This window comes from Cydia splendana, chromosome 16 (assembly GCF_910591565.1).
Source record: "Cydia splendana chromosome 16, ilCydSple1.2, whole genome shotgun sequence".
Classification (NCBI taxonomy): domain Eukaryota; kingdom Metazoa; phylum Arthropoda; class Insecta; order Lepidoptera; family Tortricidae; genus Cydia; species Cydia splendana.
In genome coordinates, this window is record NC_085975.1 from 15,832,953 (window position 1) to 15,848,832 (window position 15,880).

Sequence of the window (15,880 nt, forward strand, 5' to 3'; positions counted from 1 at the left end):
CAAAATGTAATTTTAATCACCAGCCATACTCTGCGTAGTGACTTTACAGGTCACTTACTGAACAACTTTTATTTTGGCACCAATGCCGAATTCGTGAAAAAAAAAACGGTAACTCAGAAATCAGCGGCATCACAACAAATGAATGTGTATGAACCAGCCAAAATTTTTTCGGCGCTTTCGGCATTGGTCCCATAATAAAAGTAGTTTAGTATGACCTATAAAGTCACTACGCAGAGTATGGCTGGTGATTAAAATTACATTTTGTATTGTATACCATTTTGCAGTTAAAACTGGCCATATAATACAAATCAAATATGTATTAAATATAAGGCGTTGGTCTCTTGATCTTTTATAAATTAAATAAATTACTAGACATAAATATATTTTGATTTTTCTAGTACTTACGTATGGCTAGTGATCAAAAATTTCACCCTGTATATGTATTAATAAAAATAAATACCGCCTCTATATCTCGTTACATGCACCCGAAAAATGCTCCAGTTGTTCACTGGGCGGCGCGGGCGCAGCTTACCCAACCTCATACATCTCGTGCGCACCACGTACGCTTTCGACTTAGGCATTTGTTTACAAATCGCTGGATGAATATTCCAAAGTTGTTAGGTACATGTTATATTATTAAGATAGTTGAAATTCGACTTAATGTCACAATGACAATGTTCAAATTTCAGTTCGATAAAAGTGAAACATAGAACCCTGTAATACTGGGCCAGCGAAATAGTAATTTGATTGAAATTGAGCATTGTGTATGACTGCTGCCTTCTTGGTACCTACATTTTAACTTTTTTTATGTTAATATGTATTGTATTGTAGGTACTGATATTGCGCACTGACTGATGTATATAAATTAACACATCGGTCATGAGATCAAAATGGAAATGTACGCTAAAAAAAATTGATCATGTCTTTGCGCTTTCGTACTGTCGCGTTTGAGACATATGTAGAATCAAGTGAAATAACGAAAGTCATGCTAGGACGTCTGATATGTAATACGTGTCCGTTTCCTTTTGTGCAACAAATATATAAAATCTATTTATTTTAGTCTATTGTCCGTTAAAAACTTTGAAAATATCATGTAAAGGAAATTAGACATACACAAATTATAAGTAACCCCAGCGGGCCCTTTTCACAAATCTTGTAACTTGTAATACAAGCGGATGCCACTTTTTGACAGCTTTAGTTAGAAAGGGAATTCCACTTGTATTACAAGTTACAAGCTTTTGAGAAACTCCAGGTCCATAATTTTAGTAGCCCACGCTCAGTGTGTAACAGCCTAAGATATACGCACAAATATTTTCGCTATAAAAACGGAAGAGTGAAATTTTCGGAACACATTCGTGGTTCAAACTCCCAACCAGTGTATTCTGAGTGATTTTTGGATATTAGTGCTCCGGGACTTTGTGAAAATGAGGCTGGTATGTGACGTGTAGTGTTGTGACAGTGTGTAGTGATGTGCCAAATTAGGAAAAAAAAAACCGGGCAAGTGCGAGTCGGACTCGCGCACGAAGGGTTCCGTACCATAATGCAAAAAAAAAACAAAAAAATAACGGTCACCCATCCAAGTACTGACCACTCCCGACGTTGCTTAACTTTGGTCAAAAATCACGTTTGTTGTATGGGAGCCCCATTTAAATCTTTATTTTATTCTGTTTTTGGTATTTGTTGTTATAGCGGCAACAGAAATACATCATCTGTGAAAATTTCAACTGTCTAGCTATCACGGTTCGTGAGATACAGCCTGGTGACAGACGGACGGACGGACGGACGGACGGACGGACGGACGGACAGCGAAGTCTTAGTAATAGGGTCCCGTTTTACCCTTTGGGTACGGAACCCTAAAAAGACTACGCAACAGCTAAGGAACTTAGGATTCGCCGGATTCGGCATCATACTCTAACCATCATGGAACTATTTAAAAATTGCATTTGGCAAAAAAATTCTCGCACCTAGGCAAAATATTAAACTTAATTTTCCTATATTTTTGTCAATGAGGTTTAAAACCCACAGATTACAAATGGTTCCAATTGGCAGAAATCCAAGAAAAGGCTGTGGTTTTTATTTATATCTATTGGATTTGGCATATATAACCATCCACCAACCAGCAATTAATTATTGTTGTAGAAAAAAGTGTTTTTCTACACGTTTATTACGAAGTCTCTTTAAAAAATTATTAAATTTATTCCAATATAGCATAATGCAAATATAGTAGAAAGTAATACAGTGAAACTTGGTTAAGTGGGACCTGGATAAGTGGGAAACCTCTATAGCTGGGACTCATGGTGCGGTCCCGGCACATTGGCGCTGAATTACCTCTGTTAGTGAGATAAAACAGACCTCTATAACTGAGATTAGTTGTTTCGATTTTATAGTAAAATTTACATCTATTACTGAGACAGAGAGTGTATTTTACCTCTTTTACTGAGACTATATTTGAAAGATTACATTTGCTTAATTTTTTTTAGAATGTTATAGGAAATGACCTCTGTATCTGAGATAACGTCAATCTATGACCTCTCTAACTTGGACTTTATTGAAGATCTTGGACTTTAGTCTAACCGAAAATTCCGCATTCGGTTAATTGTGTCTAAACGACTTCAAGTTTTATTTAGTTAGTTTGAGTAAGTAGTTAAAACTACCGAAACGAAAAACCAGAAATTAATTTTCATTTAGGCATTAAAGTTCGAAGACGCAATGAAGTGAGTTTAAATTTAATTTAACAAAATCCATCCCTTGTAGAAGTAGAAGGATTATTTTACCTTTATTTATTGTTGATGATTACAAATATTACAATTCATACATAATGTTGACAAAATACCTTATTTACCACCTCTATAACTGAAATAACTTCTTTTCTCACCTCTATTAATGGAACACTCTATAAATGAGACAGAAATTTATTTATACCTGGCTAACTGAGACCCTGTGTAAGTGGAATACCTCTTTAAGTGAGACAAATTTGCTCGTCCCTTGAGATCCCACTTATCCAGGTTTCACTGTAATTAACGTTTTGGCAACAATTGTAAGTAAGTAAACAATAAACATAATTTCCGCCTTAACTTAATTTACATTCGTAAACAAAGAGTCTAATATACCTTTATATATTAATATTAAGTCATCAAATCATCGTTTGACACGCGGAAGCAAGCGCCGTGACATGACTTTGAGCGGTGAATTATTTTATTGACATTTAAGGGGCCGGTATATGACGTTTTCGATTTAGACCTCACTTTGTAACCATAATTTGTTCAATAAATGTTTGATAATTGCATTAAATTACACGTAAATTTATTCACGAAGAAACCGTGTACCGACTCTTTATGCCATTATATTTTTAATTTGCTGTTATTCTCTACAAATCGACACTAAAAGTATCAAAAAATCAAAATATGGAGTTCCGTTTGAGACAGAAGCAAAACAATTTTGTCTTTGACAGTAATTGAATTATTGTATGATTTTGGAAGCTAGATAATTCAGCTACCAATTTATTATCGATTTATATTTTTACTCACAAAGACAACACAGAAATTCAATCTCAAATGTAAACTTTCGAACAATTTCCATACATTGACGACATCACTCAAAATTCTTCCTCAAGTCAGATGCCCGTTGGGGCTACACCGGAGCACACGTGTACTTCTTCAAATGAAAATGACAGCTTGATTTTCTTGCTTTTGACAATTATATTGACATTAAATCATATACGCACACGAGAAAGCATACCAGTAGATAAAATGTATTTCAAAAAATAGGGTACATAAATATCAACTCGCGTCTCATTTAAATTTCATTTGCTGTTATTTACGGGTCATTATTGTTGAAAACCGCAGTAAACTATCTTAAAATAATACGATTACAGTCGAATTTAAGTATTATCTTCCTTCAAAACTCGCTTAAAATGAAAAAAGTTTAAAGACTCATCTTTACTGATTGGGATCAATTTTTATTATGCTGGTATCATTTTGCGTCATTTTAAAAACGTATTTGACTTCTGTATGTCAATGAATTTTGATGACAACTGTAATCTTGTATTATATTATAGAACTTTTATATTAAAATATTGCCTATTAACAGGAAGAGTTATGTAATTCGTATAAGTAATACCTGAAAGTCTTGTAACTAGATCTGTAATACCATGGATTGCGACGAATAAATTATTATGATTATGCCGTTCGTTCCGTCTATATGTATAATGCGTGTACGTGCTGTTCTCTGAAAATCTTCAAGAAAAAATAAAGGCTAGACCAGCACTAAGTACTAGCAAGTTTTTGCGGCTTTGGAGACCGAGATGAAGCTTACAGGCAAATAGCGTTGTGGTCTGGTTATTGTTATGTATACCTATGTATCGAATGTTTTATAAATTTACTATAAAAAGCAATGTTTTATTTCGATTAAGTCTACATTTTGTGCATATTGCATATCTGAAGTATTTTCGTACTAAACTTGAAACTTTCGTTGAAACTAAATAAAATAATTATTCCAAATGTACAGTCACCTGCAATTTATGTTACACAACGAAGGCCGCAAAAATATCTGACACGATCTTATTTGTAGAACCATAAGAGCATGTCACATATTTTTGCGACCTTCGAAGAGTAGGTACCGTCATTACTCATTATCATCAACTTTGCCCGCTTTTTTTTTTAAACACAAATTTCTCAAAAAAAATCACATCATATGACTTTTTTTTGCTCAGCACGTCCATTGTGATCAAACGCATCAGTTTATGTGAAGAAAACATATTTTTATCGTGTTTTTACCCATTTTTTTGCGTTTTAGAGGGCGGGCAAATAAAAAAATATCCGGGGTTTTCACCAACATTGCCCACGTCAATTTGGTATTCAAATACAGCTCGTATATATGATGATGATGTCTAAGGATCACTTAAAGGTTTTGGGCAATCCTACCATTCCCTGTTAATAACTTAGCGATAAGTGTAAAAACTTTTAAATAAATTTGCTGGGCAATGTTGCCTACCCCTTTTTGCCCATTTCCAAATAAGGCTCGCCTAAGCATTTTACAAAGGCTAGGGTTGTCACTTTTGAGAAAATCTGTTACAATAGTTTAATGACCAAAAATATGATTTTTGTTGTGTTTTTATTCGTTAACGGGATAAAACATCTAAATAAAGGATAATAAGACAAATTAAATACAGTATATATTTATAAACTTATTTTAGTGTACAAACATAACCTTCTTTTACTTGCGAAGTTGGGTAAATTAGATGAAAGTGACAACCCTAATCCGTTTTTGGTGGTGGGCAATGTTGGTATGGATGCCAAATTACCGGATTACTTTGCCCATCGCTAAAACTTTTGTGTATTTAGGCCTTATTAGTTTAGATCTCAATAGACATAATCTATGCTTCATGTGTTATAACTGAAACCCGGAAATATTTGTCAAAGGGTTCTCAATTTTTTCTACTTGCATTCATTATTTATCAATTTTTTGCCCGCCGAAATATACCCTATATTAGACAACTCGCTCAAACTCAAAATTCCCAAGTCAAGTTATGCACAAGTTTGGCATATACTTTGTCAGAAATATAACCAATTTTCTACTAAAAACAGCAGGGTGGCCATAACTATTATCAATTTTTCTACATTAACGAATTTGTTTAAAATTGTCGTTTTGGGCAAAGTTTCCCTGGAGGCAAAGTTGGCGCTAATGACGTAACATATTATTGCAGGACTGTACATAAATGTTTCGGTGATTTTGAGATTATTTTCCAGGTTAGTTTACTAACAATCAAGTTATGCAGATACCGATTTCGTGAACGTATAAGTAGTAAGGTACCGCTATTGTTTAGCGATACCGATTATTTTTGAAGGTAAAACTATACCGGTTGAAATATAAAGATATTAAAATTACAGCAGGGACAATCATTTTTTATAGGTGTACCTAAACCATCATTGGCCGAGCGTTAGCAAAGGTCTCCGTTTCAGCTTGGGCAAAAATGCTTTTGTATGTTCTCCTTTGCAGATCACATTTCTCAACTGATACTCGTGAAAATTTGTAAGCAGGTTCGATAGAACTATTCTGTTTCGCTTTATCCGCCAAAATGGAATTGCCACCCTGCTGAAACTTTATTTATTTAAATTCCTATTGAATGGATTTTGCACCTTATGAAAAACCGTATAGAGTAGTAAATAACATTTTACATCTGACTTAATGACATCTTGTTTTATTCGCTTTAATTGTACAAAACGCGTATCTCGACAAAGCAATAGTAGGTAGTAAAACAGTCAACAATCAAATGAATTAAATAGGTACGTCACGTGTGACATGAACAGACAAGGAAAGCAAGATTAAATGCATTGTTTCTCTTTCATCTTTAAATGGAATGCTTTTACCCTCAAAGGAGGCTAGTGGTCAATATTAAACTAAAAGTCCAATCTTAAAAAAACATGATGGGTCACTGACCTGTCCCAGTAAAGTGAGGTAGTGTGCGTGAAGTGCGCTTGTGTGTGAAATGGGGTAAATTGACAGAATCTGGTATTTTACCCACCGCTACCGTCGCCTTAACTAAAACTATGTAGGTATTACATGTAATTGTGATAAACATTTAAAAGGGACGTGAATATAAAAAAAAAACTTGTAGTTAAATTCAATTGTTTCACTTCGGTAAATCTCCGGAAATACATTAAAAAAAAAGGGCAAACATGTTTTTGCGCATTCAATTATTTTAAAATCAACGAAACCTCACTGAAAGTTTCACCGTGATGTCAGAAAATGAGTTCCCTTACTATGAAGTTGTATGAAAATTATTTTGCCTTTTTATAAATATGTAGTACCAAACTTGACAGACTACTTAATAATAAGTAGGTACTAACTTCATACTTTCAAGAAGAGGGCATACCAAACTCCCATCTTAAAGGCCGGCCATGCAATCCTTCTTATGATGCAGGTATCCATGGGTGACAGTAATTGCTTGCCATTAGGCGATCCGTCTGCTATGCTTGTTTGCCTCCTATATAATAAAAAAAACTTTATTGTAAATTATTACCGGCTGCATAGAAATTGCTTTAAAAAAATAACAGGCGTTTGGTTTTTCGAGTGCTTTAACTTAGAAAATTATTTTCTGGGAAGGGAACTTATCTAGATCGAAGCCCTATCTCTTTAAGCGCGAAAATTAATTTACTATTAATTATAATTCATCAAATATGATGTACCTACCTACGTCTTCATATAATAGCGGAGCGGATAATATTTATGTTTGACCGTAATAGGCGTTGTTACTTGACTTAGTTATTTATGTCCAGGCACTTTTTTTCCAGGTTTACTCTTCTCAAACTAGAACTAGCCTTGTCACACTTGTAGCTTTAACCAGTCGAATAGGCCCTTCATCCATTAAATGTGCCATTAAAAGCAAAATTAACCATTTGTCTATTGGCAAATAAATATAGAGTTAAAAAAGAATAGTCTTCATCGATTTTGAATATATACGGAGTGAACGTGTTATTTATACGTCATAATTTCATAGAAGTTAGACGTTTAAAATAATACTTGCACTGCGTGTGCTATCAAAATCTTTGCAGAATTATCTCGGTCTGACTCTACTTAATTAGACACTATTTGTGTCACAAGAAACTGTCCTTCTTGTCTGTATTTTTTGCTTTAAAATGTAATGCTAATGTATTCATTTATTTTTCATTATAGATAACATCCTTAGCAGCAATACTAGCTGTAGCATCATCAGACCCAGTTCCCTACTCCACCCAACCGACGGAGCACTTCGCCAACAACGCAGAAGCCTACCAATCACAGCTCGAGCTGCAGCAGCAGGGCGTCTACGGCGACCAATCACACTACAGCCAGCAGGATTTCAGTCAATCAGATGCCGGATATTCCCAAGGACACTCGGTAGCGTTCCCCAGTGGGCAGGCATCGTTCGCTGGACAAAGTACTTTTGCTGGACAGAAAGCTTTCGCCGAACAGAATTTTCAGTCTCGAAGGCCTTCCACTGAAAAGTCAGCAAGGATAATTAGCTTCCAGAATGAAAATAAGGGGAAAAGCTATCAGTACTCTTATGAGACTGAGAATGGTAAGGATTTCACTACATCTTTGTTTTAATTTATTTATTTATTCAAACGGTAGGTAGGTACATACTTATAACGCCAAAGAAAGACATGCCTGGAGATTGCTTTACCGACAAGAGAACAGCTCTTAAGTTTCTGATGATGTACCATCATACTTATACCTACCAAAAATTGTGTTATCGCCAAAGTGTAACCAGTTTATTGGCGAACGTTCGCCAAACTGTACCTAACAAGTTTTGAACTAACAGATGAGCCTCTGGGCTGTAAATTGTTGTTAAATATTATGACACGCTGAATTTGTCTTGAATTCTTACTATTCCTACTATCCTTACCTGCTAGTTCAGAGAAAGAATAAAGTTATAAAAAGAAATGATTATTTATTTATTAGGTATATTTGATTATTGTAAAATAAGTGTTATAAAATGAATACAAAACTAAAATTAAGTACAACTAAAAACTAAAGCTAAAAACTAAAAATATTTATCAAAACTTTGCGCCCTTGGTAAGGTGCCCATCACGCAGGCAGCGTTCCCGCGCTGGATTGCTATGGCCAATCTTTGCGCGAGAAAGCTGCCCGCGCGAGGGTCACCTGTGGCCTGCCTTAGGCGTTTGCTGAGCTCCTTGTGGAGCCCCCGAGCCCCCCTACCCCACGGACCTAGAGTCTCGACGCCGAAGGCTACAAATTCGTAGTGTGCGCCGAGACAACTATATTTATTAACCTTGGAACGTTCTCGGAAGTCAGCCGCCGCCCCGGCCTGTTTACTGGTGGCTGAAATGTAGGACGCCGCCAGCGTGTCTGCGCAGGTGGCGTCCCACACCAGCGCGCGGCCCAACCGCCAGGGGATCAACGACATCCCGTCGGGGCGCTTGCCGTCATCCCTTGCGATCTGGGGCTCCAGAGCCGCAGGGACGTCGGCGCTGACGAGCGCTCTCCTCAGGATGTCGTTAAGCGCGGCATGACGGGATAGGCGGCCGGCGCCCGAGGAGCAGGCGAGTCCGTGGTGGCCAAGGCGATTAACAGGGGCCCCACAAGAGGCGCAGCTATGGTCTACACATACATCGGCCCCGACCCGGAGTCCGATGGCAATTCTTAGTGTGTTTGGCTCTATGAATGTGCCGGTGTGGGGTGATGGGTAGGCGTGTAGCCATTGTCCAGACTCTGGTCTGGACACAGCTAAGAGCCTTGCGCGGTCCCTTCCCGACGAACTGTCAACTAGGGATTTCATGACGGCGGTGCAGGCCAAGTTGTCCCAGGCCCTTTGCCTCTCGGGTCTAGGTGGCACATCTCGCAGTTTGGCTAGCCAGGCATTCCTGGCCTCATCCAAGCACGCGATCTCGCAGTTTGTTGTTTTAAGGATTTTACCTGCGAGATCAGACGTGCTATGGATTGAGGACAAGAATGCCGGCAGAGCAACACTCGATATTTTGCGTGTTCCTAAACCGCCAAACCTAATGGGCAAAGAAGCCTGGGTCCAAGCTGGTTCGTTAAAACGGACATTGAAAATCGATTCCAGTTGTGACTTTAGGAGACTATCGATAGGTTGGACTAAATTAGCGACTTTCCAGATAGGGCAGCAACGGAGCAAGTACGTAAATTTGGGAACCAACAAACAAAACTTTAAAATAAATAAGGCTGAATGGCTACTAATTTTGATTAAGCGGTCTGAATTAACACGAAATTTAGAAATAGATTTGGCCAAAACAGACGGAATAGCTTCATCGAAAATGGGGGAACCGAGAAGGTGGAGATTATCTTTTGATAAGATTTTAATGTTTGGGGCTAAACTTGAAAAACTTTGAAGTACCTGGGGTGCTAAAGAAGGTTCTAAGTTTTCGGAAATGTACAATTCACATTTGTCGAAGTTAAGTTTCAGGCCGATCTCGCTAAATTTCTGTATAACTAGGGATAAGTCTGCCAGGACCGATTGTGAGTCTCCGCCGATGGTGCCGTCGTCCAGGTACCAAACATTCAGTTTGGACGTGAGACTATGGATAGCTGAATTGATGGCCAGACTGAATATGGCGGGGCCCAGAGGATCGCCCTGCTGGCAACCCACGGCAGAGAGAATTTCGTTACCCTTGTGAACTAATTTGGACGGACTATGATAACATTGGAGTAAAAGGTTATAAATTTCAGGTACATGAATTTTGATTACACTAAGTAGGGTATCTCTGTTGACAGAGTTGAAGGCGTTTTTGACATCTATTTTTAAGAGAACCTCATATGAGTCTGTTTGGACAAATGTGCGTACGGGATGGACTGCGGCCTCACAGCCCCCGCGAGTGCCGAAACCAACCTGCACAGGCTCGAAGAGTTTTTGTAGTTTAGCTCGAGTATGTCGCACGCACACTTTGGCTGCTAACCGCCGGAATGTGGAACCAACAGCAATTGGGCGCACGCCACCGTCCTTCTTTGAAAGGGCTATGAGGTTGGCTCCATAAATAACGGCAGCCACGTCTTGGCAGACATCCCCTAGAAGCATAAGATTTATCAGTCTGGTAATACTATCAGTTAGCAACTCGCCAGATATTCCAGTGCAGTGACTAGTGAGGTCTAGTAGATGTTGGGCGGATATACCATCTAAGCCTGAAGCCGACCCTTTTGTGAAGGATGCAAGAGCCGACATTACATCTTCCGGTGAGGCGTGCAGACAAGCTGAAGGATCTGAGGGAGTGTCGGCAAAGATAGGGGTGGAAGGGCCTACAGGGTGCTTAGCCTGCAATGCAGCCACTGATTCTGGGGTGTCTGGTGCGAGTGTGTCATTTGAGAAAAGGAGCCGCGCCGCTCCTTTTAGGTCGCCGTCATGAACTTTGTCTTCCACTTTTTTGCATAAATCATAATTATTGTTACTTTGATCCCGGGGTGATCGAGTGGTTGGAGGCAGGTTAGGCGCAAGAATATTATTTTTAATTTTCTGAGTGAGGCTAATTTTGTCGTTATTGTCAGAAACATATAAAATTTTAAACGAAAAGGTTAAAAGGTCACGCCAGGAATCTAAGTTATTGTCTTTCAAACAGTTGTTTATTGTGGCGGTTAGTGCTTCAGCCACTGCGGGCCTAGCACCACGCGGTATGCGCTTTATTAAGGGCGTTGACAGTTTAAGTTTGCCGAGAAGAGTTTGGAGTGGGATTTCTGGCTGAGGTGGTGATGTAGATGAGCAGTGGGTGTTTTGTGGACTCAGAGCGGGTGGGGCGGGGTACACGCGAACATGGTGAATGCGAGACTGATGTATGTGTAGGCCTTTTGTTGTTGAGAAAGTCTTTTTACATACGCAGCATTCCATTGGTTAGTGTTGGGCTGCTGTTAGTTCACAGATGATTAAAAGCTACAAAAAAATACTTAAAATACTTACTCTAAAAACAATAACTAACGTTAACTTTAGATCACTTCTTAAATATAAAATAATAATAAATTAGTAATAGAAATCACTTCAAAAATCAAAACATGACACAATAGTAGACGTTGTCAGGGGGGCGCAGCCCCGGTGCGCGTTTCAACCTTCTTTCTTGAGATTTCAGCACGGCGGACGCTGCGTTGTTTGCACATTCAACGAAGGTACAATTTAGTAGGTGGAAGGTAGATACCTAAAGTATCTTCTTAGGTATCTATAATGCGTTGCCAAGGATTCGTTTGGATTTTATTCCGATTGCGAAGAAAATATTTATAACTTCAGAGGCTCGAATAGGAGGAGCTTTCTTTATATTATATCGAGGTAGATATGGGGGCTTCAGCACAAATCGTTGCAAAACTGGTGATATTTCCCATGATTTAAATAATAAAATAAAATTTTCCTAAAAAATTGCGACTTGACAGTCCATGACAGTTTTTCTTTTTGATTATTGATGAGGAAAATGTTAATGGAAATTATCATTATCACCCCTATCCCTATTTTCTCAGGAATCAAAGTCCAAGAGCAAGGTTCCGTCCAAGGCAAAACCCTCCGCGCTCAAGGCGGCTACACCTACACCGGCGACGATGGACAGGTCTACACGGTGACGTACACTGCTGACGAGAATGGCTTCAGACCCCAGGGCGCCCATCTGCCGACCCCCCCGCCTATTCCTGAGGCTATACAGAAGAGTATCGAGCTGAACCAGAGGGAGGCGGCGAATAATAATGGCGTTTATGATGATGGTAAGGTTTTATTATTTTTATGGAAAGAAAGTAAGTTTAGTATAATCTATAAATTGTAAATACAGATGTCAATCACAATGACGATGATGATGATGATGATGTGGTACGTTCCACAATAAAAACGGCGATTATATTAACACTCAAGTTTAGTATACTTAAGGGAAGGAGAAAAACATGATATGATATTTATTTGAGACTAAAAGAGAATATAGTAGTGAACGATTAGGCATCTCTAAACAAGATATAATTGAGAAATGTATTCTTTATAAGATATTTTAACAAGCCGTTTTGTTTCTGCTTGTCAACTAGTCTAAAGCTTTTCATTCTTTAGGTACCTATCTTTGCTAACTAGTCTTTGCTTTAATTCCTCAGGAAGCTACAAAGAACAAACCGAGTTTCAACAGCAGCGTCACCAATCACAACAGCAACACAGCCAGCGCATCCAGCAGATCAACGACCTTCAACCGCAGCATTTCTCTGAGATCCAGCCAGTCCAACAGATCCCCATACAGCACCAACAGATCCCTGAGATCCTGCCAGTCCAACAGATCCCCATCCAGCACCAACAGATCCCTGAGATCCAGCCAGTCCAACAGATCCCCATCCAGCACCAACAGATGCCTGAGATCCAGCCAGTCCAACAGCACCAACAGCTCCTTGAGATCCAGCAACAGCTCCCAGAGATCCAGCACGCGCCAGAGATCCAGCAAGTCCAACCGCAGGTCCAAAACTCCCAGCATGGCCAGGAGTTGTATCAGCAGCAGTACCAGCAGGAGCAGGGGTGGGCTGGGCAGGAGGCCGCCACCACAGCTGGGTACAGTGGATGGAAGTGATCTAGTTTTGTAGCCACCACACTAAAGGAAGATGTTAAGAAGGAATTTAGAAAGATTAGATGGCTGGGAATGTATGAAACTAATTTTTTTCGATAATGTTAGTAAACATATGACTTGGAGTTTTGTATGTTAAGATTTTTAAGGATATTGTAAAGTTCCTAGTCTTCCAAATAGACAAGTCAAGATATGGTAACTTCATATGTACCTATTGAGTAATTTAACTAAAAAGCTAAAAACTATAAAGATTATGAACAATGCGTGTTTGATGCTAGTAAATTATGAAAGGGAAATAAGGAAAAGACTGAAAAGGAAGTCAGAAATGCTATTGGATTGGATATTTCCAGTGTGCTATGTTATAAATAGGTATAAATATGTAAATAAGAAAGTGACTAAATTGATCTGTTCCTTGTTATTGATGATATTTTTTGTGTAATATACATTTGTTATTGATATTACAACCGCTTTTTTAATGCAGTATCTATTGGAATGACGCAGTACCTACTGAAGCAAGATATTTTCATAAATAAGAGAAATAAGTCTCACGAAAAAAAAATCTCTTGATACCTACGTATCATTACGTATAGAACCTGTGGACCATATTTTAGTAACTATAGTTGGGTGATTTACGGTAGGTACTAAATCTTACTTGGAAACCGAATGCTACTAATATTTAATAAACAATAGAATCAGTGTCTCGACACTTAGACAACGATTACAACATCGGCCCACACAACACCCATCGTTGTGAGATCCCAATCGAGACATTCCACAGCCCAATGCATTAGATGCGTTCCTCTTGGTTCTTAATTTTACAAATACTGATAACACTGCATAATCCTATACACCCAAGTCCTTTTAAGGTGCCGTATGTTCAAAACAGAGTTTTTGATAAGTTGCGGCAATTTTTAGATCACAATCCGGTTGCCAAAAAGTTAATTAGCAATCTTGAGGCTTTTAGAGTCTGTTCGGAAAGAGAAAAGTCGTGGAATGTATTGGGCCCCATACATTCCACGACTCTTCTCTTTCCGCACAGACTCTATATTTAACTTCACGGATTCGAATCCTAATTTTTTGACTTTCTTATTTGGAATATCATCGTTATCATATCAGTCTTTTATCCTCCACTGCTGAGCATAGGCCTCTCTTCGAGTACGCCACTTATCCCGATCTTGAGACAATCTCATCCAGAAGTGACCCGCAATCTTCCGAATGTCGTCCACCCTACGAGCCAACGGACGCCAGGCACTCCTTGTTATGCGTGATATATGCATTGCAAAATCAGCGACGGAATATGCATCCTAAGTCCCGAGACTCCCAACTCCTTTTAAAGTGTCGTAGGGGTCGTGGTATAAAACAGAGTTTTTGATAAGTCGTAGCGGGTTATACCGGGTGTGGCCTGTAATATGAGCAAAAAATTCAACTGTAGGCTGTACTCCTCATACTGACCAGCATTTGTTCAGCGACTTTTAAAAATAACTTGTGGTTTGATTTTTAATACACTTTAAAGTTTATTCTAAGACGCAATGTATTGCGAATTTTGTTATGTTTAAGGCGTGACAAGCAACGTCAATCACAATGATATGACGTGGCGATGGCGTCCATTAAAGATAATATTTATTTTGTATGAAAAATAGGGAGTTTAAATACTTCATAATTTTTAAAAGTTGTTGAACAAAAGTGTCACCGTTTGAGGAGTACAATCTATGTTTTAATTATTTGCTCGTGTTACAGGCCACACCCGGTAGATCACAATACGGTTGTCAAAAATTAATTAGCAATCATGAGGAGTTTCTCTAGTAACTTCATCGATTTGAATCCTGATTGGACTTTCATTCTATAGAAAAAAAAATCTCGAACATATGTCTAAAACGCACCTTAGAAATTTGTTGAAACGGGTCTAAGAAAAAAATCATGACATGTCACAAGAGTTGTATTACGGCCTATTAAAATACAAATTCAAATACCGCCCATGGCAATGGTTTTTATATAGGTATAACTCGTTCAAGTTGGCAAAAAACTCCACTTTGACCCGACATTAACCCGGCTAGATAACTCGAATCGCTGCAGGCTATTTAACGCAATGCAGCGCCTACGTCTCTTATTTAATATTGCGTCGGCAGTTTCAAAATTTTTAGATCTTAGATCGAGATTGTAGAGATAGACCAAGACAAGTCTGCAACGATTTTGATAGCACGCGCAGTGCAAGTGTTATATACGTCATAATCTCATAGAAGTTCGACGTTTAAAATAACACTTGCACTGCGTGTGCTATCAAAATCGTTGGTTACTTACATATCTTGTATTGGTCTAACGCTATGCATTTTTGGATAGTTGCGTCTGGCACTTTTCTTTTCGGATACATGTATGAATTTGGATTAACAAGCGGATCCTAATTTTAATAACAGGATATGAAGGTCTGGATTAGATACGGATCTAATTCATGTCCTGTTATTAAAATTAGAATACGCCTGTAAGTTTACAAACGCCCTAGAGACCGATTCAGATTTTACAACCTGTTACGGTTTTGATTTTATTTTGATACGATCTTGAATGATGAATACGAAATTGATGCGCGTCAATCATCAAGACGACATTTAAAAATCAAAGTGTCCCAATACACATTAAGAATAACACACGCAAGACCGGGCCGGAGCTTCCGGTTCATCGTTTTCTATGGAAAGCATCACGTGATCGCCTGTCATGTCATAGAAAACTAAGCGCCAGAAGCTCCGGCCCGGAACCCCCGGCGCTTCATTTTCTATGGAAAGCACCACGTGATCACCGATCAGCCGTCATAGAAAATGACATGTCGGACGCCTCGGCCCGGGCACGGCCCGGTCTAGCGTGAGTCGTCCTTT

General features: G+C 38.7%; 1 protein-coding gene across 1 annotated transcript; it reads left to right on the top strand.

Moving 5' to 3' along the window:
* The first annotated feature begins 6,916 nt into the window (after nt 1–6,916).
* Nucleotides 6,917–13,022, top strand: LOC134798025 (probable basic-leucine zipper transcription factor I). Its single transcript, XM_063770357.1, has 4 exons — nt 6,917–6,922; nt 7,675–8,059; nt 11,953–12,189; nt 12,562–13,022. Exons 1-4 carry the CDS (start codon nt 6,917–6,919, stop codon nt 13,020–13,022), a joined length of 1,089 nt encoding a protein of 362 aa, XP_063626427.1.
* Nucleotides 13,023–15,880: the final 2,858 nt, after the last annotated feature.

Bases quoted from the DNA above. Each gene is read 5' to 3' on its own strand.
- LOC134798025 (XM_063770357.1), top strand. The intron at 8,060-11,952 runs GTAAGGATTTCA...CTATTTTCTCAG, and splicing joins CTCTTATGAGACTGAGAATG to GAATCAAAGTCCAAGAGCAA. The intron at 12,190-12,561 runs GTAAGGTTTTAT...TTAATTCCTCAG, and splicing joins TAATGGCGTTTATGATGATG to GAAGCTACAAAGAACAAACC.